The 24,139-nt window shown below is 42.3% G+C and overlaps 1 protein-coding gene across 20 annotated transcripts in view; it reads left to right on the top strand.

Moving 5' to 3' along the window:
• Nucleotides 1-24,139, top strand: part of FRMD3 (FERM domain containing 3) — a 285,855-nt gene that overhangs the window by 142,567 nt on the left and 119,149 nt on the right. For 15 of the 20 annotated variants that reach the window (XM_070590805.1, XM_070590811.1, XM_070590803.1 and 12 more), the window contains 2 exons: nt 2,105-2,209; nt 18,089-18,131. In XM_070590805.1, coding sequence (XP_070446906.1) covers nt 2,105-2,209; nt 18,089-18,131 — 148 coding nt within the window. Of the gene's footprint in view, nt 1-2,104; nt 2,210-15,608; nt 15,767-18,088; nt 18,132-24,139 lie in introns of those variants that run through there. The other 5 variants (XM_070590823.1, XM_070590810.1, XM_070590812.1 and 2 more) reach the window with 4 other exon arrangements.

Consider the following 24,139-nt stretch of genomic DNA (forward strand, 5'->3'; position numbering starts at 1 on the left):
GTGTTTAATCATTAAAACAATCTTTGTTTTGGGGCCGGCCCGGTGGCACAACAGTTAAGTTCGCATATTCCACTTCTTGGTGGCCCGGGTTTCTCTGGTTCGGATCCCAGGTGCAAACATGGCACTGCTTGGCAAAAACCATGCTGTGGTTGGTGTCCCATGTATAAAATAGAGGAAGATGGACATGGATGTTAGCTCAGGGCCAGTCTTCCTCAGCAGAAAGAGGAAGATTGGTAGTAGTTAGCTCAGGGCTAATCTTCCTCAGGAAAAAAAAAAAATCTTTGCTGCGCTTTTGAGAACATCTTCAGGGCAAAGTGCCAGCAGTAGCTGTCAGGCACAATCAAGGTCTGCTTACTCCGACGTCATTACGAGGCATTGCCCTGACCCACACATCTGGCATGTATCGTACATGGTGGGGGTTGTCCACCCCAGCAAATCCTCCTTCAGAGACCTTGGCAATCCAGCCATAAAATGATGGACTCACACATTATGTTTAGTGATTTGATCCTGCAGCAGCCTCTTTACAATGGATGGATTGAAGACTAAATCTGTAAAAGGAACTAAATTCATTGGTTATATTCTGGGCACTGGATTCGGCTATTATCAGATATAGCTTGTCATCTGAGCCTCCTGGGTTAAAAACAATTACAGAAATCTAAAAACAAATGCCATTTTGATGTTTTGTCCCTTTTGAGCCACATCAGATAGAATTTCTCTTGGAAAGAATGTAAAGGCTCAAAATTCATTCAAAATTAAACTGCAAAGTGATTTCGGGAGACTTGAGGCTTCATATCACCATATGTGCTTATAAGCCTCAGTCCTTCATTCAGTGCAGTGCATCCCAGGCCAGTGAGTTGCTTTTTCATCAACCCTCCGAGCTGATGGTAATAGTTTCTAATGAAAAGATAATCATGCAACATAGATCACACTAATCTTCCAAAATTATTTTTAGTGGATTGGAAGAGGGGTTCAGTTAATGTCTGTAATTTCTTAATTTATTTTATAGGTCACATTCCATCCCTAAAACATTCCATGGGTCTGTCAGTGACTTTGATTGAAGCAGAAATTAATCTTATCAAATATCCTGATGAGGGCTTGGAAGAGTCTTTGGTATTAAGAGGATTTTGTGGTAATAGTATTTATCTTAATCAGATTTGGTTGGAATTTTAGAAGGAAAAGTAATCCAACCAACTTGGAAATCATCTAGTCCAGCCAACTCATTTTACTGATGTGGAAACAGCTGGGGAGTTTGCCCAAGGTTATCTTGGCCCAGTGCTGATCCCTCCTGCCTCAACGTCCCACAGTGCCTTTCTGTGTTGATTTATGGATGTGATACAGTGGCTTTGAGGCCTGAGGCAACAGGTTTTCCACCTTTCCTCGTGAGAGTCAGGGTGTCGCCATTCGTTGCATTTCCACACCATTCAGACTGGGCCTTCCAGCAGAGTCACAGTGGATTCACCAATGCTCCAGGGAGACAAAGTAGTGTGGTAGGAGCCCGGATTCTGGAGCCTCTTGGCCCTGGTCCAGTCCTATACTGCTCTGTACATGTTATGTCACTTTGGGCAAGCCACTGAGCCTCTCTATGCCTCAGTTTCTTCAGATGTAAAGTGGGTACCTTCCTCATAGGGTCATTGTGAGGACTGAGTGAGTGAATACCTACCGAGCAATTACAGCAAGAAGTCAGGTGCATTGTATGTGGAATTGTGTGTGGGTTTTCAAACCAAGGGTCCCCATTAGGTATTGAGTTGTGAAATCAGTGTTCTGAGTCCTAAATAGCTTTAGAAAAATCAAATGGCACATAACAGAATAAAATAGAGCATATTAGAGTGCATTGCATCTATGCACAGTATTGTTTAGTGTCTCTTTGGCTCCTCTTTTTGGTGTTCCTTTGGTTCTGTGTGTGTGTGTGTGTAATGGCTCACAGTGCAAAATATATTTCTCACTGTGGTTGGTGATTGAAAGAGCTTGGAACTCCCTGCTCCAGCGACTGGAGTGAATGAATGCATTTCTCTAAGCACAGACCTATTGGAGTGAAGGAGGCAAATTTTAGACATCATTGTACAAGGTGAGCTCTGGCTGAAACTTAAATGTGCTTCCTTTGCAGAGGGAAACCAAAGGGCAGTTTCTCATTGACCACATCTGCAACTACTACAGCTTGCTGGAGAAGGACTACTTTGGCATTCGTTATGTGGACCCAGAGAAGCAGCGGGTAAGAACCCACCTCTGTCCGGACCCATTTGCGGGAGTGACTCAGGCTGTGGGGTGCTTAAGTTGTTCCTCTCAGAGCAGTTGTGATGCACCCTTGTTCTCATGGCTGCTGATCACATGAAACTGACCAGTCCAGTGTGTGTGTGAGTGGAAGTGCCTGGTACTGTTCCCATTGGACTGGGTGGGGCAGGAGAAGAGAAAGCTTACCTTAGGTCTTTCCAGAAAGCTGCTCCCACTTGAAGAGAGAATGTTCCTGTGCCCTTTCAACCCAAAGTTTGCTAAAGTTCTTGAAACAGTGGCTACATAAAATCTCATTGTAGAGAAAATCTACCCTTCACTGTAAAACCATTAAAAGAGAGAGTAATGGGGGAGTTACTGATTAAAGGATATGATGTTTTCTCTTGGGGTGATGAAAATGTTTGGAACTTGATATGGGTGGTGGTTACACAACATTGTGACTGTACCAAATGCCACTGAAATGATTAATTTTATGTTGTGTGAATTTCATTCCAATTAAAAAAAGATTTTGGTGGATGAAGGCTTAAGATAGTTTGAAAGCTGCTCTTTGGGCACCACTAAACTCCACAGCCCCCATTGTATCCCTGCTTCTGGACACACCTCTGCTTCCTGGTTTCTGCTGGTGTGTAAGAGTGAGCAATGGAGTGTTGCCTTTTGAGCTGGTGTCCCAGCCTATGTGCATTCAGGCATGGCATATGCTGGAATCACAGTGATGTGTGTCCCTCACATCCAAAAGGTCCTGGGAATCTTCATCCCAGCTCCCACCCCCTGGGTTTTCCTGTGTCTGCAACCTTACTGTGAGCCCAAGCTATGTGTCAGGGGCCCCAGTACCTGCTTCAGTCTCTGCTTCTTACCCTGCCCCACTGCCAAGCAGGGCAGTGTGTGAAAGGTCAGCTGAGGGTCATCAGAGATGGGGGGACAGGTCTCCTCTGCTTTCTTTAATTTGCTGTCCTCTTTACTAGTGTCCCTTGTCATCTTCCTGTCCCCTCTTTTCTCCTCACACCCTCACTCGGCACTTGGTTTCGTATTTATTGACCCAATACAATGAGGAAAGGCTCACAGAGTATATTTTTTGTAAAAGAGCAGGCTATTTAAGGAACAGGTTAGATTTCCTTCTGAAACATGGGAAATCTTACTTAGTTTGTAGAGTCCAGTGGGACCTAATCTCCTACAAATGGATGCAATGCAGGGTGTCAGAAGAAGGAGATTTTCCTTTCCCATAGAAATTTGAGAAACCCTTTAATGGGACAAGCATTCACCTGAGTGAGAGGAAGAGAGCAGGACACTGCTGAGGGTGTAGGGCTGACATGAGATCACAGAGGGAATTTGTGTGGCATTTTCTACTGTTTAACTGGCCCTGCAACAAAATCCCTTTAGGTGTTAGCTACAAATGCTTAGTGTTATCCCTATTCTAGACTTTCCGATTTGGAATCCCTGGGGCTAAGGTCAGGAACATGTATTTTAATTCATCGCAATTCTACTTTTGATGCAGCCATCCAAGCTTTGGTTGTCTGACTGGTGTTGGGGACCATGGGATAAAAATATGCATAGACATAACTTCTTATAAGCCTATGAAGATATCACCCTGGTATGGAGAGAAAAACAAGCTCAAAAATGTTGTTAGTTGCCCACAGGTTCCCACAGCTAGTAAGTGATTGAGTGAGTATTGAGTTTAGGCTTATGGTTCAAACCCTAAACCCTATGAGCCAGACAGACTCTGTGGACTGTATTAGTCATCTAACTGCCACTGAAAATAAATTATTTTCATGCAAAATTCCATTCCAAATTCTGAACAGTCAACCTGAAGAAGTAATTCTAGCTACAATTAGGTGAGAATCTGTCATGTGCCAGGAATTTTACTCACTTAGTCTCTAGTCTTCTGTAAAACCCTGCAAGGAAGGGGGCAGTAGAGGTTCAGAGAGGGTCGGTGGTTTGCCTAAGGCCACATGGCTAGTAATTGTTGGAGGAAGGATGGAATTTGAACCCATATTCTTTCCATTCCATCTCCCAAATGAAAATTTGAGTCATAGCTTCAACCAGGGATCTGTAAACCTTTTCTATAAAGGACCACAAAACATATTTTCAGTTTTATGAGCCATACAGCTTCTGTCATAATTACTCAATTATTCTATGCTAGTGGAAAATAGCTGTAGACAATACCTAAATTAATGCATTTGGCTGTGTTCCAATAAATCTATTTTACAAAATACAGACAATTGGCCATAGTTTGCTGACCCTTGGCCTGGACAATAGCTGGAAACCACTTAAATGCATAAACTTTTTTCATTTCTCTTGACTCTTTTATTGGGGAGATATTGGATAAAATATTAAGAGAAGTCTTTACCATTGGAATCTGAGATATCAATTTGAACTCATTTTTTAAAAAATACATAATGGATGCAGAAGTAAATATATATGTGTGTGTGTGTGTCCAAGTTCTGTCCACAGAGATGCCCTAGCAGCAATGATACGCCAGTAGCAATGAGCACACTCAAGGCCTCAATATTGGTTTCTTTTTTTTTTGAAGATTTTATTATTTCCTTTTTCTCCCCAAAGCCCCCTGGTACATAGTTGTGTATTCTTCGTTGTGGATTCTTCTAGTTGTGGTATGTGGGACGCTGCCTCAGCATGGTTTGATAAGCAGTGCCGTGTCCGCGCCCAGGATTCGAACCAACGAAACACTGGGCCGCCTGCAGTGGAGCGCGCGCGAACCCAACCACTCGGCCACGGGGCCAGCCCCTCAATATTGGTTTCTAATACTATTCTCCAATGAAGAAACAAGGGCTCCTTGAAGAAATGGCTGATTCTAGGGCTAGGACAGGGAAATCACAAGATGAACCTGGAGCATCTCATGGCACCAGAAAGTAAGGAAGTGCTCAAAAAACTAAAAGATAGGGCACTAGGAACGGCACAGAGCCAACCTGAAAGAACTGCCAATGGCCAAAATGGAACAATTGGAACAGAAACAATAAATAACAATATTTTTGGATTATATTCCACAGAATAAATATCCATGAGTCCATACTGATATAAATAAATAAAAGATGGAGAAGGAGCAGCTCTTTCTTACAGAAGAATTCCAATTATTAAATGTTGAAAGAATGACAGAAATAGAAAACTGTGATTAGAACACCACAATAATAACTATTGTGGGCAAGATCCATAGATTAATGCTAAAATTAGTGGGCAAAGGTTTGAGGAGAAACAAGATATTAGCATAGTCTCAAGGTATCTCCTCAAGATATTTAATTGCAGAGGGATGAAGAATAACATTATAGTGCAGAAAACTGGCAGACGCCACTTTAACCAAGCAATCAAGGTTAACATCACCAGTACAGGCATACCAACATCACATCCCCCCTGATATCATGAACTGAAGGACACATCATCTCTGTGGTATTCTCCCCAGTAATTCATGACCTCATTCACATCTTGAGGAAACATCGGACAAACTAAAGTGATAGACATTCTCCAAAATAACTTACCAGTGCTCTTCCAAAGTGTTAAAGTCATGAAGGATGAGGAAGGACAGGGGCACACTCACAGGTTAGAGAGACAATTAACCAAGGTAATGTGGGGTCCAGGGTTGGATTCTGAAAGAGAAAAGAATGGTAGTGGGAAAACCGGTAAGCTCAAATGAAGTCTGTGCTTTAGTTAATAGTGTGGTGTTAATATTAGTTTCTTAATTTTGGTAACTGTACTGTGGTTATACAATACGCTAACCTAAGGGGAAGAAGGGTGAAGGTTATATTATTTTTGCAACTTTTCAATATGCCTAAGAATTTTTTTTTAAGTTAAGAAAGGAAAAGTCTTTAGGTTGGTGTGCTTCACTGTTCTTTATATTTTGACTTGGTTTAGCTTAATTTTTACTAGTGGATTAGTGGAAAAATTATGGGCCACTCCCAAAATAAAACTATCTTGGGGCTGGCCCTGTGGCTGTGTGGTTATGTTTGCGTGCTCTGCTTTGGTGGCCCAGGGTTTCGCTAGTTTGGATCCTGGGCCTGGACGTGGCACCGCTCCTCAAGCCATGCTGAGGCGGTGTCTCACATAGCACAACTAGAAGGACCTACAACTAGAATATACAACTATGTACCAGGGGGCTTTGAGGAGAAGAAGAAGGAGAAGGGAAAGGGGAAGGGGGAGGGGGACGAGAAGGAGAAGGAGAAGGAGAAAAAAATTGACAACAGATGTTAACTCAGGTGCCAATCTTTAAAAAAAAAGAAACAATCTTATCAGATGTGTTCATTCAGTTGCTTAGAGGACTGCCTGAACAGTTCTGTTTCTCCCCCACATCACACAGCTCTTATAGCCTTTTGATTTTGAGGATACAGTGTGAGTGTGGCTTCCACATAGGTTGTAGAGGGGGTGCTACACAAAACTGCATGGCCTTTGCACTCAGAAAGATGTGAATTAAATCCCATCTCTGCTGGTTAGTAAGCTATGTGATCTTGACCAAGTTCCTGAGCCTCTCTGGGTCCTTGTCCTGATTGTTAAAAGAGATAATATTACATATATGTAGGATTGAGATGGGAATTAGAGATAAAGTATGTAAATGCTTAATAAATGGTATATACTGAGGACATGCTATGTGATATTTTTGTTATTAATTGTTGTTGTTATTACAATTATTTTGCATTGCTAGGTCTAGGTGCAGCAATTGCATGAGGAAATACAACCATGATTAGCAAGTCTAAAACCTAGAAGTGTCCATAACAGCTTTTTTTAAAGGCAGGAAGGCCATTATTAGGATCTTTGGGGAGAGAAGGGGGAAAGTGGGACTTAGATAATTGGAAAAATGGGCTCATCAAAGGCACAAAGATATCCCAATATGGGAGTTTTAAGCAGAGATTAATTGACCAGCATTGGTTTTTTACCAGCTCATGTACTTTTACTCAGTGGACAATAAAACAAATGAATTATTTGGATAGAAGGCTAATCACCAGAGAAAATCAAGTTAGCTAGAAAAGCTAAAGTGGAACTCACCTCTGCTGTGGGAGGTGGGAGTTTGCGTACAACTCTTCCCAACTTGATTGATGGTAAACCATTGTGGAATATTAAATATTTAGCCCTCTTACATGCGGAACACCATATGGTTGACAAGATGTCTCATACCGCATATGCTCTGAAAGTAGTGAGGATCGAGTCAGCAAATGATAACTATCTTTTGCTATTTTAATGGCAAATACTTAGAATTTCCATTATTTTAAAAATTTGAGGTAGGGAGGACAGATTCAATACAAATACCCTTGAATTTTCACCACATTCATCTTCTGAGGAATTCATATAATCTTAATTGCCTACAATTAGAGAAAAGATGGGTGGTAGTCCCCTCATTTTACTGATAGAGAAAGCTGGAACTATACATTTAGAAGTCTTGGAAGAAATAATTCCAGAAGAAAAAGGTTAAGCCCAGGTATTTTTTCTTAAATCTCGCATATTCTTTCCACCACTTCTGCTCAGGTGTTTGGGTAACTTTTCTTTGGAGAGATGAAGTTTTGAAATAATAAGTTGGGTTTCCTAATTCTAGTTTCTATGGCTACGCTTTGAGAGGTCCATTGTCCTAGATTTCCCTTCTTGTTCTTGCACCCTTTCCCAAACCCAGGAGGGAAACCACCCCCAGTGCCTTAGAACTAAGGATGTACCCAACCCCAGCCCAGCCAGAGGAGGAATTATAGCAGGACGTGGTTGTAGGTGGTTGATGCGTAGTCTGCAGGAGATAGACCCAGTGCTTTTGATGTTAACTTCCCTATTTCTAAGCATTTGTTCAACCCACTTACATCAGTGTCATTGACTTTTCTAATTTATGACCATTCTTATTCATACTCAAAGACAACAAATTCACATTGGAAATCCACACCTCTGGGATGATCTCCTCAGGCACCCTTGTGTTAGGGCATTGTGTGTCATGTGGCCACCAGACACAGACACACTTTCAGGTAGGATGACCTGGGAGATCATGGGTGCAAGGACACGCTGAACACTGATGCCTCCTCCCTCCAAATGTAATTATAGCCATGGGGTTTTTATGTTGGCAGCCGGAAAGAGCTAGTGAGCGTATCAGTGAGTTTTACTAATAATGGCAAAAGACCTTTTCTATGTTAGAGCAATTTGCTTAGACAACCTGGAATGGACTAAAAACAGGCCCAATGATTTGAAGTTTCACTCTGGGGATGGCGCCAGGAAGCCAGGCAGCATTATGTCCCACAAGCTGCTCCTGCCATTGAAAGGCTGCTTCCTGCTCCTGGGGACAAATGCTTCACAGATGCTTGTAACTAGGATGAGAATGGTACCTAAGATTTAGGGCAGTTCTGCACGAAGAGAAGGGTGTACTGCTGCCTCATGTCACTGGTCACGAATTTGTCTCCTTCATAAGTCCTCTTTTAAGTCTCAGGCGTATTAAAAATCAGGACTGCTTGGATGCTTGTTTTGAGAGGGAGTACGGACAAGTAACTTGGCTTGATGGGAAAGGACTTTGGGCGCTCCAGTTACAAGGAAGGCAGCACTATCCTCATACCTTGAAAATTGGATACATTCTCTAGTGGTTCAATTGTGGTGCAGGGTGTTAACACTAACAGATTTGGGGAAAGTGTCACATTCTTTCAGTAGAAAGCAGAACTTGGTGTTTAACTAAAATGATTGCTTATAATTGACTCTGTCTACAGCTGATGCCCTCTCTGTGGAAGGGACAGGATGCCTGATAAAGACAGGTTGCAATCTGGAAGTCACTTAGCCAACTGGCATATCATAATTTTAGCGGTGGGAGGAGAAAACACAGGAACTGGTTATCTTGTTTGGGCCAAAGGCAGATATAAGGTTGAGTGGGCTGGGAAAATGCCATTTTATCCCAATTTGAGTTAGGAAAAAACAGGAGGCTATCCAAGGTCAGGTGGTCTTCCTTCTTGTGGTGGGAACCTCCTGGGCTTGGTTCAGATGAGGACAGAACTTAATCAGGGAGATAAGGTTTAAGTACTGTCATTAGAGAGAGAAGCACTCACTGGAGGCTTCCAGCAGGCAAGAACATCAGAGCTGACTGGAGACCGGCAGGTTTGGAAGTTTCAAAGTAGCTTTAAAGACAATTTTTAAGTCAAGGAGGGAAGAAGACTAGAAGGTAAGTATGATGTATAATTTGGAGAAATAAAAACAGTACAGGTTAGGAAGTGACAATCTGAAGCAGACTTATTTCTTTTTCATGCATGCTCCAGCAGGTGTCTTTCAGAGGTTCAACTATATGTTATATCCATGGAGGGTAACAGTGAAGGGTGTCTCAGTTAGCTTGGGCTGCTGTAAGAAAACACCCTAGACTGGGTGGCTTAAACAGGACATTTGTTTCTCACTGTTCTAGAGGCTGGAAAGTCCAGGATCAAGGTGCCCATAGATTTCGTTCCTGGTGAGAATTCTCTTCCTGGCTTGCAGACAGCTGTCTTCTCCCTGTGTCCTCACATGGTGAAGGGAGAGAGAGAGAGCGAGTGAGAGAGAGAGAGAGAGAGAGAGAGAGAGAGAGAGCTCTTTGCTCTTTGGTCTCTCTTCGTCTTCTTATAAGGACACTAATCCCGTCATGGGGGCCCCACGCTCATGACTTCTCCTAAACTTTATTACCTTCCAAAGTCCCCACCTCCAAATACCATCACATTGAGGGTTAGGGCTTCAACAGTTGAATTTCGGGGTGGGAGCACACACATTCAGTCCATAAACAGGAGCGAGAGTTCTAGTTATCTATTGCTGTGTAACAAGTCTCCCCCAAACTCAATGGCTTAAAACAGCACAATTTTATTATAACTCAGGATTTCGTGGGCCAGAAATTTGAGCAGGGCTCAGCTGGATGATTCTTCTGTTCCACATGGTGTTGACTGGGCTCACTCAGTGGTATTCAGCTGGTGGCTTTTCTGGTCTGGAGGGTCCAAGACATTTTCATTCATATGACTGCTGCCTTGATGGGGGTGGCTGGAAGGTGGGACTTGGGGGCCCCCTCCCTCTGCATGTAGTTTCAGGGCCTCTCCACACAGCCTCTCCAGCAAGGTGTTTGGACTTCGTACATGACCACTTTGGGCTCCAAGTGCAGGTAGAATTGCTTATGGAATAAACTGTACAAAGAGAGTGGGGTTTGGGGAGAAGTGATAAGCTTCAGGAATGTTGAGTTTGGGATGCCTGTGAGATGCTGAGGTGGAGATGTTCAGTGTATAGTTGCAAAGATGGATCCGAAGCTTAATGAAGAAGTTTAGGTCACAGATGGAGATTTTGGAGCCCATGAGGTCTCCACTACTACAAAGCCTGAGAATGGATTGTGGAACTAAAGGAGAGAGAATGGAACAAGAGGAGTATCTGAAAGACAAAGAAAATCTATATTTTAAAGGATGATCCAGAAAGAGAAACAGCAAAGGAGACTGAACAGGAACGTACAGAGCAGAAAGAATAGAATGAGGAGAGAGAGACATCCTGGAAGCAAAGGTAGTTATAGACATAATACAGGAGAATGGACCACAGTTTCAAATATCAAGGAAGAAGGAGGGTTGGAAGACGTTGTTGCTCAGGTGCTAAGAACTTTGACACCAGGAAAACCGGGTCAAATCCTGTCCCTGCCACTTGCTGGTTGTATGACTTTGAGCAGACTCCTTAACGTATGCCTCAATTTCTTTACCTGTAAAATGGGGATACCAATAGTATCTATGCCACAGCCATAGAGTTGTTATTTAAATGAATTAGTCCACATTATCAACAGGTGTAACTGATCTTTTTACTGTTTCATGCTTTGAAGAGTCTGAAAAGATCCATGGGTCTGGCAACCAGGAGATCTTTGCACCTTAAAACAATTTGATGGCAATGTTAAATTTATATGGCTCGACAGCAGCCATTACCAGTGGTAAATTCCATTGTAAAAAGCTTGAAGGAATCTCATAATTTCCCTCATGACTGCATTTTGCTATCCTAGTGTACTTTAATATAAACAGCAATAAATGATTTGCAACCTCTATTGTGTTTTCTTTTTACAATACTGTTTTTTCTTTAAGTGAACATTGTTATGAGAACACAGAGCAGCGGCTGGAACACAAGGGTCAGGATTTCCCCCTTCTCTTTTCATAAATAAAGTTTTATTGGAACACAGCTACTACTATTCAGTTATGTATTGTCTGTGACTGCATTCATGTTCCAGCAGCAGCATCGAGTAGTTCTGACAGAGACCATATGGACCACAAAGCCTAAAATATTTACTATCGGTTCTTTACAGTAAAAAAAAAAAATGCTGCTTCTGCTTTCTTAGGCTTCCAGTTTCCACCTGTTTTCTACAATGTTTCTTCTCCTGGCTCTTACTTCTATTTAGCTCATCCCTGAGAACCTAGAATGCAAAGGCAGTTATGGCTGAAGGAGGAAAAAACACTACATAGAAGAAACGAAGATTTTCTTACACAGATTGACTTCCAAAAGGACACTCACCTTTGAGTGTACCTGATCTACAGATATTTTCATTGTTGGTGGTGTTGTGTGGTCGATTTTATTGAACCTGGAGCAGAAACCATTGTTGCTGAAGCTAAATCACTAGGCCCAGCTCTCACTTGACTGTCCAGGTCACTGTTAGGCTGCATTCATTCAGATGGCGTTCTTTCCCCTAAAAGAGGCCAAAGGACCTAGAAATGGCATAAATTGGCTACATAAAGTAGGGAATGAGTTACTCTGGGGCTTTGTCCAGGGGAGACCTGAGAATGAGGCACCTTTTCAGGGCTGTGATGGGAACTGGTCAGATTTTGGATCTTGTTACTCAGAGGGAAAAACAAGCTCCTGTTTGGGGAGGTACATTCATTCTGTTTAAAGCCCCATTGGTTATTTGACACATTTCTCTCGGCTACAGATTATTCTGATTTAGGGCATCAAGCGTTTTGAGAGAGATAACAGAGAGGTATGTAATTTGTTCTGTAATCATAGCCTGAATCCAACATTCATAGATAACTAAGTGTTATACTGTTTACATTGGGGAGCCTTTTTTTTGGTCTTAGCAGCTACCAAATTAAAAATCAATCTACTTTGTCACAAATCACCACTTCACACCCACTTCTTTTTTCCCAAAAAGCCAAAATTAGAAAGTACAAAAGAAATGCACCATTTCTAGGATGGGGTAGAGAAAATTATCTTCTTAGGGCTTACTGCAGCTGGGCCTAGCAAAATTACAAAGAAAGAAATATCTGTTGGCAACGTTCTCATCCTTCAGGTTCAGAGAAGGTGGCCCGTGAGGGCTGACTGAAGGACTCTTAGGGTCCTGGACTCTATTGCCCCCGCCCCAAGGTCCCAGGTGAGGGAATCAGGGCCTGGAGGGTTCAGGCCTCTCTCTGCTTTTCACCCTTTTGTGTAGCTCCTTCTGCTCTTCCTCTTTTTCTTCAAGCTGCTGTCAATCAAAATGCATTTGTTCTAAGAAATGACTTGAAAAGTGTTCAGGCCAGATGTCACTACTGAAAACCCTGTTCAGTTGGGCCCTCTCACAGAGGCCTTGCAGGTTCCCAGGGCTCAGGCCTAAGGCATAAGCAATAAACCTCCAAGGGAAGGATTTGAAACACCACGGAGGGCAGTTTCTGGGGGAGACTTAGGGAGCCTGTCTCAGGTCCGGTTCCCAGGAAGCAGATCCTGAGATGAAAACTCCAGTCTTAGTAGGAAGTGTTCCCAGGAAGAGACTCACAGGAGAGGGGGGATTGGGACAGGGAGGAGAAGGAGGCCCTGCAAGTGTGGATGGCGGCACAGTCGTGCAGATGGGAACATGGGCTCAGGCCACAGAGGAGCCCTGGAGCAGTGGAGGTCATGCCTGAGAGTTGTCCTGGCCCAGGGGCGAGGGAGCAGAGGCGTCTGTCCTCCCACCCTGTCAGTTGTTAGTTAAGAGCTGCCCTGCCGTGGGTGGGGGAGTGGGGAGGCTCACCTCACCCTGCAGTGGACTCAGTGACCTGAGGGCAGCCTTCCTATAAAGAGTGGGACGGCTGTGTACTGAAAGGGAAGGGCACCCGAGGGTCCTGGGCAGAGCCCTGACAGTGCTTCTGCAGACACCTTCCTGATCCTTCACATCAGGCTGAGGGAGACAGCCTCGGGGTCATCTTACTCCCCAAGCTCAGTCGGAGAATCAGTGGTTGAGTCTTAGCTTCCTTACCATTTGCAATTTCTATTCTCAATGAGATTTGAAGAAATGAAGGTTTCAGCTACAGTAAACAGCCACAAATTCAAATGTTTGGTTGGCAGGCTTTCCTTTCTGCCTCTCTTAGGGAGTATCAGTTTCCAGTACAGAAGCAGACTTTAAAAATAGCGTATATTCCAAGTAGCAATTGAAAGGAAAGTAGCAGTGCAATAAATGTTCTGAGCCTCATATCTAAGCAGCAAGTCATTACATCATGGTTATTTTCTCATGGGTGTGCAATCCGTCTGTACCTACAGTAACGTTGGTGTAGAACAGACGACTTCATTGCCCAACCCTAACTCTGAAAGGAAGAATGAAAATGGGGAGGAGAATTATCTGTCCATGCAGAGCAGAAGGCAGGTAGGGCGGGGAGTGAGAGAGGAAGAGAATGAGAAGGTGGGCTCACCAAGAGGGGCCATTGCACCAACCCAGGAGTCTCTCTCAGTGAACATGAGGAAGGTGGGAGCAGCTGGGGTTTATGGAACCTGCACTCTGTTCTAAGGGCTTCTTAGTGAGGTAACCCATTCAAACCTCCTGGCGATGCCATAAGTGAGGGAACAGGAACTTGCTGGAGGTCACACCACCAGTAAGTGGCAGAGCTGGGATTCAAACCCAGGCCTGCTGGCTCCTGAGCTGGACCACAGTGTCAGCCCTAAGTGCTCAGCTGGATTTGGCATCTGCCTGTTATGCATGAAATTCTTTCTCATGAATCTAAATTACGTGAAATTCACCCTTATCCTCTGAGTAGAGCTTAGCTTTCTTTCTTTTTTTAAGTCGATTTTTAATTATTGGTGTAAGGCACTGGTACACATAAAAGGTTTAAGTTAAAACACCACAGATGAAACTTCAGGAAAGTCATGGTTTCCTTTCACCAGCACCCCTGAATTCCTGTTCTCTCCTTGTTACCCACCCTCACTGGTGTCAGTTTAGTGTGTATCATTTCACATCTTTAGAAATACATTTAGATTCTTATTCTGTATTTTTTGAAAATATATGGGAGTGTTTTGTACTTTTCATTTAAAAAAGAAGACACATCAATTGTATGATAGCATAGTTCAGAGGTTCCCAAACCTTCTCGTTTTATGGCTCCCTTAGTATCTTAGTAATTATTTCCTGGTGCCCTGGGTCAAAAGGATATCTATCAGTTCCATCTAGTAAGAGTTAGACCCAAGCAACTTAGTATTTATGTCCTAGCATGGCCATTATGGCCTTAGTGGCCATTTGAAACATTACACACAGGAAAATAGTATTTTCAGTTCATTCTTAACCACAGTTACTTACTAATGGCATGTGTGTGCCTGTCGGGCACCCCATGGCTTCTCAAACTCTGGAGTTGGATCAGACACTGACACACTCATTGCCTGTTGCACACCTGTTTTCAAAGTACTTCCTTTTTATCACAGCAGCCACTAGAAACCCAGCTTTCTGAAAAGTATGGCATCAAAGGAATATCGCATGATCTAATGTTGCAGTTGTGGACTTCCTCCAGCTCATGGTTCGCATGGCGTCCGACAGAAGTCTAGTATGCCTGTTTCCCTGGGGCGCTTCAGTGCGTGATTTGGGAACTAACTGCAGCCATAATTATAAATTTTGCAGCTCACCTTTTTTATCCCACAGTGTGCCTCAGAGATCTAACCATGTTCCACATAAAGACCTACCTCATATAAAACACTGCTGCAGAATCATCCAGAATATGAACAGACCACAGTTTTTACCATTTTCCTGGTGATGGCCATCAATGTTATTTCTAATATTTTGTAATTTTATATAATATTGCAGTGAAAACCCTTGTTACGCTCCTCTGTGTTCACAAGGGCAAATTAGAGAATAAAGGAACTGCTGGGCCATAGGCCAGTCAGGTTTTTAAACGTTAGTACATACAACAGGTTGAGCTTCACCCTCTTTGGAGAAATGATTTCCTGTAACCCCTTGAAGGATGGTTACCGCTGGCTTATTTTCCTTAGGGCTCTGTACCCCATAACTGTCCCACTGAGAAGAAGAGCTGTCCTGGAGAAGTATGTTGTGATCACACTGTGGACATAGGTAACTGAGACACACGAGGCCTGGGAGACAAGGACAGGATGTGAACAGGCCGAGAGGAGGAAGGTCGAACGGATCACAAAGTGCGGGTGTTTCCTAGGACAACGAGGAGGCCAGTTCATTTAGGGAAAATAATTGATTTAGAACACAGGTGGTGAATACCTTGCAGGCATGCCTCAAATGTTCCCTACCCCTCCAGGCAGACACAGCCAATCCATCATGGCTCTCATTCCCACAGAGCCTTCACCCAGTCTTGGGATCCTCCTCACAGTCCTGGGAGATGGCCGCTGACTAACTGGTGTGGGCACACAAATGAATCTCACCTGTCATCCCTGGAGGCAGCGAGAAGGTGGAGAGGTAGGTTGAAGCTAGGCAGAGAAGGGCCAAGGCGTTCAAAGGGTGCCAAGCAAAGAGAATTTGGAAAATATGTTTATATTTCAGATTTTATTGGCAAGATGACTGGTGATCCTCCCTCTGTGAGACGATAGCAATAGGTATTGATCTCTGGCTGCATTACTTGTTTTCTCCCTTTAGTTCTATATTATCCTATTTATTTATTTCAAGAAAAGCGATTTCATCACCAGAGGCCCCTTTTATTATTCTCCTCCGTGAGTCCTGTATATTGAAAGATGTATCTCCCAATTAAACTGTACTTATTAAATAGTAACAGCAGCATCAGCAAACAAGCACTGATTATTTTTCACATGCCAGTGTCTTAACATTTATTAACTTTTAGCATCCTCACAACAACCTTGTAAGGTAGGTACTATTACTATTACTATTCCCATTCTATAGTTTTGGAAATAAAGACACAGAGAGGTTAAACATTTTTCACAAGGTGATACAGCTGGTAAGTTTTGTAATCAATACATTTTCTACTGTTTGATTATAGCTATGTAAAGACTAAGCATAATTTCTGATTAGAAGGAATAACCAAAAGTAGAATATTGATTTCCAAGGGCCAGGAGGAAAGGGAGACTGGGGAGTTATTGTTTAGTAGGTGTAGAGTTTAAATTTTACAAGATGAAAAGAGTTCTGGAGATGGATGGTGGTGATGGTAGCACACCATTATGAATTCATTTAATACCACTCAACTGTACACTTAAAAATGGTTAGGATGGTGAATTTCATGTTATATGTATTTTACCACATTAAAAAAAAATGGAGAATAAAGGAGATAACCGGCATTCCCAAAATGAGCTGATATAATTTAGGCCAGAAGCATGGAAACTTCCTATTTTATTTGTCTGTGCAGCATGTCAGGGGTAAATGTATGGTTTTCTGTTAGATTCTCCATATGGAAATAGTTAAAAGACCCCCATTCTTGTTTTTTGAGGGCTGTAGAGATCTGACTACCCTGGATTGGAAACTGCTGTTTTTACTGCTCAACTTTTCTGTTCCTGGGGAAAGAGAGAGTGTTCAGCAAGGAAAATAATACATTTTAGAGCAAACTGACCCATCCAGAGGCCACATGGCCAAGGTCACAGGCCTGTGTTCTGGAATCCGACTGCACGCTGGCTTCCACATTTATTCACTGGGGACCTTAGGCAAGTTGTGTAACATCCTGATCCCCAGATTTCTCACCTGTAAGTGGGATGGTGGTGATAGCCCATGGAAACTTGTGGAACAGCACCAGGCACTTAGTCAGCACTCAACAAATGCTGGTTCTTATTAAACTTTATGATTATGTGTTTACATCAAACAATAGGGGTAATACAGACCCTTGAGGCTTACTGGAAGACAGAAATGAGAGAATGAGGTAACTTATGGTAAGTTCCCTCTTATTCCTTCCCCCTCAGTATCAAGCAGGAGTGGGGGTTGCCCCATAAGTGAGGGCTTCTTGACCTCTTGATGTATACCCATTGCCATTCCTCTTATTGTCTTTATAAACCACAGATGTAGAAACTCTTCCTGACATTCCCTAAGCAGCTTCAGGGACATTGTGGCCAGTGATATCAAAAGCTTCCTGGTTCTCGGCATGTATAAGTGACCTTCACATGTGGTGTGGAGAGAGTTGGCCACCGAGGCCAGCATGTTATCTGCTTCAAACACCTCTCAGTAACACGATTCTGAGCTTCCCAGGTCTTGGTGCTTCTTTGTTTTGTGATGGAGCTAATTTTTCTTCTTGATGACCTCAGCCCTCTGAAATAAGATATTTCATTTGCTCTTCCCGACCATAGAGGGGAATTTCCTCTGTGTGATGGGGCTAATACTGGCTTGGCCCACTGTTAACCTGAAAGGAGGCTGCCTGGAAGGGGAGCAGGGTGCTGATGCTGTCTTGGACTGTGACTCTTTGAGGTCATGGATGTCAAAGTCTTTAGCTGTCTGTGGCTTGCCCAGAGCAATGGAGCTCAAAGAATCACCTAGGAGTCAACTGAAGCAGCTAGAACCTCCCATTTCAGTGTATAATCTACCCCCATCCTTCTCTCCCAGCAACTGTATGACTCAAATACTCCTCAGACAGTGTTAGTTCCCTGTAATTTACACCCTTGCCTGTGGTGTTATTATTGCCAAATTGTTCATGTTGACCTTCAGAGGGTGGAACCCTGAGGAATATCTATGGGAACCAAGGCTGTGCTTTGGAAAAAGAATATCTTTATTAAATTCCTTTTAGTTATTAGGTATGCATTATATGGTCCAGCCATCTGACCTAGAATCTTTGGTTTTTTCTCTTCCCAGCACTGGCTTGAACCTAACAAGTCCATCTTCAAGCAAATGAAATGTAAGTGTCGATCTATGGGTTCACTTTTGCTCTGAAATGTCCAGGGATAGATTCTGTTTCTTGACAAAGTTTCCCCTGCTAAGGAAGAAACGGATGGAGTTGAAGCTCTGTGGGTGGATGGGGGTTGTCTCTCCCATGAGAGCTGTGTACCTTCTTCTCTCTTATTTGCTGGCCTGGGTCCTCCTTGCAGTCACTATGCCTGTAGCCTCCTGTGTCTTCCCCTCCCCATCATCTTACCCTCATATTTCAGATTTGAATAGCAGCGTTCGAATTAGATGGTTGAGTACCTGGTAACATAATCACCAGGTGCCTGGTTCCTTTTGATGGTGAGGTTGTTATAGTAAATGGTTCAGGATGGGGGGTACAGTCTTGGGGGGATGAGTGAAGCACATATGATTCAAAACTGGAATCTTGCTTGTCACTTTACTGAAGATTGCATGATTCTTTTCCACCCCCCAAACTCCCTAAAATAAATATTTTTTTCTGGGTGATTGTTTTCAAGCTCTGGTGTTCTGAACTGTTTTGGTTTTTTTTTCTCTTTTCCTGATGAGCTCTTGGAGAAGTCAGCCTGGGAAATATCTCCCTAAAATATCTGGTCATCCCCTTGGGGCATTGGAAGGAGGGTGTTGACTGGTGGTCCTGGGTGGCATGATGTTTTGCCCTGGTCACTGTGACAGGATGTAGTCAGCATGCTTTTATTTATGTTTGGAGGAGAGCTCCTGAAATGCTCCTCAGAAATTCATGAACCGCCCTGAAATCCATCTATCCCTCATGTCAACTTTCCCAGGGCTCTGAAATGTAGGTGACAAATGAGTTTCTCACTGGAGATCAGGTTAGCGCATGTTAGGTCAGTTGTCATCATTCAAGGGAACTTTTTTTTTTCAGATATGGAGAAATTATTTCCAGGCAGGGTTTTCAAGTGGGAGAAGGAAGAAACTGAACATGTATGGCAAACTAGCAACCAACACGTCTATCCTTTAGCTATCTTCTTTTCCTTTCTCCCTCCTCCTCTGTCCTCCCTATTCCTCCCCCTTCCCTCACCCACCCCTCAAGAGCAGGCTCTGTCTGGCCAGTGCAGTAAACTCAGTGGCTTGTTCTGGGACAGGGTACCCATGGCTGCTGTGGGCAATGGGTGCTGCAGGGAGAGGGCAGGAAAGATGTGAGAGTGAAAACAGGGGTAGCATTGCGCTTGGGAGGTCCAGTGAGGTTGGGCTGTTGGGGAGAGGCTGGAATAGAGTTGGGACAAGCATCCAAGAAGAAGTAGCAGGACAGAGGTATTAGGAGGCTCTGTGTACAATGATGTGCAGGATAAAGAGAACGAACTGACATGCCTGAGAAAAACAGCTGTGCCCAGCTTTTACCCCTTAACTACCAAGTTTTGGTAGTTTTGTTTATATATTTAGAAATATTTGGACAATTTCCTAGTAAACTTGTTTATAGTAAATGATTCTTTGACTTTGGTTCTTAAATGTCTTGAACTATTTCTTTTAGGCCACATACATTTTTGATATATAAATTTATCTCTAAAGGAAGATGTATTTCAATACTAAATAGAAGAAAAAATTTTAAATTTGTGAAGAATTTGCTGCTTAAGAGCTTTGCCTCTATAATTAGTAAATCTGAACAACCAATGCAAACTTTATAGTGTTTTGTAAAAGTGGTTTAAAGATTGACATGTGACTCCTGGCCAATTTCAACCTAATGACAAATGGAATCTGAATCTGGAAAAAAGAACTGTGTTAGATTCAACCTCTAAACCAGACACGGTGACTCACCGATTGTATGAACTGGCAGGGGGCTTACCTGTCACCCAGACCCCTGTTGTTAAGGATATGAACATGCATGATCAAAAATTATGTAATTTTCTCAAGATCACAGACCTAGCTTTGTTGTTGGTGATGATGTCTTTTAGTATCAAGAATTCCTGTGTTCTTGTACATCTGTCCTAGAAATGTTAACTTTAATGTAAATTACACAAAAAAGAATAAACTAGGGCTTATATATTGTTAACCCAGAGACACTGTGTCCAACCGCTGGGACTCATCCATGAATTTACCAAAAGGATCTGGCTGCAGAACCCAGACAGCTTCCTCCGTGGTATGGGATGCATTTTATACTCTGACTGCCTTTGAGAAGGCAGAGAGGGCATAATTCCTTGGAGGAACATTTTCTTCTATTCCCATCTCACTTAGAGGTGATGACCAACTTTCAGGTCTTTTGCCCTGACTTTGTTAAGATCCCCCTGACTATGGGTGTTCCCAGGAATGGTGTTTCCCAGGGTTGGCTGAAGGTGAGTTGTCCTCATTAACAAACTCTTTACAAGGGCATTATTACTTCTAATTAGTATTTTTTAAAATAGTTTTTTAGTATAGTCATTTGCTGCATAACAGCATTTCAGTCAACAATGGACTGCATATATGATAGTGGTCCCATAATGTTAGTACTATGTAGCCTAGCTGTGTAGTAGTCTATACCATCTAGGTTTGTGTTAGTACAGTCTATGATGTTCCCACAAGGACAAAATCATCTAACAGTGCATTCCTCAGAACGTATCCCTGTCATTAAGTGACACATGGCTCTAATATCATATTCGTGGCATTTCCAAAAGTTCAGAAAAGTTAAAAATTAAAACCAAAACGATTTCCTTTTTACTCCCACTGTATCTCCAAGCCCACCCCAAAGAAATAACTATTGTTAGCAGTATTTTACATACATTTCTTGGAATTTTAATGTATATATAATCTCCCCCAATATATCTAAGTCTTTTTATAAACAAAAATAAGTTGAATCTATATATTATTCTTAACCTTGTTATTTTTTCCTTAATGATTTTAGAGATTTTTAAATATCAGTGCTTGATGATTGGCCCCATTTTTATAATAGCTTTCTGAAAGTTAATTGTATACATGTATGTAATTTACCTATTAATAGACATCAATGTTGTTTCTGGTATTTTTCTATTATGAATTATGCTGCATTAAACATGCTTATATGTACATTCTTGCATATTGTGCAAGTACATCTATACTAGAAACTCCTAGAAGCAGAATTGTTGGATCAAAAGGTACACACAAGTTACATTTCCTTAGTGATAAATATCCATCCAAAGAGCTCATAGTAATTTACTTCACTAATGTTACATGAAAGTGCTTGTTTCCCCAAAACCTTGTTGAGAAGAGGTATAATCAAATTTATTTGCATGGAGACCTCAAATTTATTAAGAAAGAGAAATACTTAATTGAAAAACTAATTAATTGGACAGTTACTTAATTGGATATAAATTTTAAAGTTGGGAAACTTCTTAAACCAAAGTCTTATTGCTCCTCTAAACTTGGGAATCACTTTAAATTTAATTGTTGAATGGACATTTGGTAAAATTGATTTTATTTTGTTGTATAGTTCTATGAATTTTAACATATAGACAGATTTGTGTAACTACCACCACAGTCAGGATACAGACCAGATCCATCACCCCAAAAATCTCCCTCATGCTGCTCTTTTGTAGTCACAGCTTCTTCCCCTAACCATGAGTGACCACTGATGTGTTTCCGTAATAATAGCGTTTTGTGTTTTGAGAATGTCATATAAATGGAATCACATAGCATGTCATCTTTTGAGACTGGCTTCTGGAACTCAGCATTAATAACTCTGAGATTCATCTAAGTTGCTACTTTTATCAATACATGATGCAGAAACTCAATGAAAATAAAAGTAAGTCTTTGAAAAGATAAGACAATTAATGAACCTCTAGCAAGACTGATGAAGAAAAACAATAGAAGACACAGATTAAACTACTATGAGGAACAAAAGAGGGGATATCACTACAGACCCCACAGAACAACTTTAGATACATAAGATTGCCAACTTAGATGAAATGGACCAATTCCTCAAAGACCAAAAACTCACCCAATATGATATACATAACTTGAGTAATTCTATACCTATTAAAAAAATTAGGTTAAAAACATTCTAGAAAAGAAATTTCCAAGCCCCTGCCTACTGCAGATGTTGCTGCCAGAGCCCACTGTTCTGTTCCTCGAGCCTTAACTAGGAGTGTCTCTACAAGCGTTCTTCGTCCATATTGATGCCCTTCCAGGTGTCTCTGAGTTCTGTCCAGAGATACTGAGTAAAAGCATGGTAAACTCAACACTGGTTCAGTGGTCCTCTGAATTCTTGTCTTCTTTTTCAATCTGCCTGCTACTGTTTACTTTCCAGAGTCATTAAATAGCTATGGACATATTCTGTCCAGGTTTTATAGCTTCATTCAGTGAGAGAGACAGTGTGGGGTGCAATTAGTCCATCCTACCTGGAATTGGAACCTCAAAATCAAATTTTTAACCATTCTTTGTCTCCTAGGTAAAAATGCAGGTAGGTGGCATAACTTGTCTGGGCAGCATTTCACTTTCCCTATTCCATCATTGTGTGTCTATGGGTACAAAAGCAGACTGAGAAGTTGGTCTTTTCTTTTTCTTTTTCTTTCAAGAATACTCAGATAATAGATTGCCTGCAAACAAGGAGTTAAATGAAGTGACATATTTTGGATGTTTGATTTCCAGAGTCCTTTCTTTCCATGGAGGAATGTTACTCTGTAAGACACAGTGACTCTTTTCATTTGCAATCTATGGCTTTTAGCCTTGTCCCCAAAGCTGTGCAACATACCCCAGTGTGTGTACATGTGGTGGTACACATCAAGAGGACAAAGATTACATGTCTGACAGGGTCTACATAACCACACAAATCATACTAGCATGAAAAGGTTTTAAAAAGTTACGCACTTTGACTCAGATGTGCAGAAATGTAACATTATTTCCCCATGACTGAATTCAACTTGCTGTGAACCTCTATTTCCTCTGGGGCAAAAAGTTTAATTTTGCCACTTCAGGGTACCTCAGGATCTGCCAGTTTAGAATTTGATCTCTTTCAGCAAATTACCCAGAGAATTCGTAATTTGAACATAGTTGCTTGAAAGCATATACTCTATAGTGGGGTAGTTTTCCCAAATTAAGAGCTTCCCCACCCCCAGAATGGCATCCTGAGGCAGGGAAAGCTTACATACCATCATGGCAGTGAGCAGGGCATCTGTCTTGTGCAGTCTTCCCCTGGCATGTCTTATGTGGTTTGACCTTTGATTGCTGGCCTCTTTCTCCACTGCACCCTCTCTGGGTGTAACTGGTCCCACCTGGACATTGAGTGTGCACTGGCATCTTCTGTTACACCTGTGGTTCCCACCATGGTCTGTCCTGCACATCTGTAGACTCTGCCCTCTGTGGTCCCCACTCCAGGTCTCTTTCACTCGTTGGCTGTCAGAACTTCTGTATTCACCACTAGGACAGGCAGAAACTGCTCAGCCTCTTCCGTGCCACGCTTAAGCCTCGGGGAAACTTGTGGGTACTCTCTAAGGCTTCATCTCTGCTTAAACACACTGTGCCACCATTTCTTCAGTGTTCTCAGTTCCAAACAAAACACTTCCCCTAAACTACTCTGAGATTTCTTTGTCTTGCCCCTACACCTCACTCCATTCAGCCAAGCCCAGTGTGCTAAGGGGTGCGAGATTCCCTCTCAGAGCTCCAGATAGCATCTTAAACCTGGTATTGTCCTCTTTGGATCTCTTCAAGCTCTCCACCTGCCCTGCTCCCCACCTCTTCCCCACAACTAATAATGGTTTTTGTCCTTGGATACAAGATTAATATCCTAGGGGCTGGCCTCATGGGAGAGTGGTTAAGTTCAGCATGCTCTGTTTCAGTGGCCCAGGTTCACAGGTTCAGATCCCAGGCAGAGACCTACACCGCTCGTCAGCCATGCTGTGGTGGAAACCCATACACAAAATAGAGGAAGATTGGCACAGGTGTTAGCTCAGGGCCAATCTTCTTCAGCACAAAAAAAAAAAGGTTAATATCCTAAAACAATATCTTTTTAAATACAAGAGCAGTAACTATTTCTCAAGGGTAATGGAAAAAAGTACTTTTGTTTACAATAGCAATAACAAGTAAAGACATAAATTTCTTATA

The sequence above is a fragment of the Equus przewalskii genome, chromosome 22 (genome assembly GCF_037783145.1).
Source record: "Equus przewalskii isolate Varuska chromosome 22, EquPr2, whole genome shotgun sequence".
In the NCBI taxonomy this organism is placed as follows: Eukaryota; Metazoa; Chordata; class Mammalia; order Perissodactyla; family Equidae; genus Equus; species Equus przewalskii.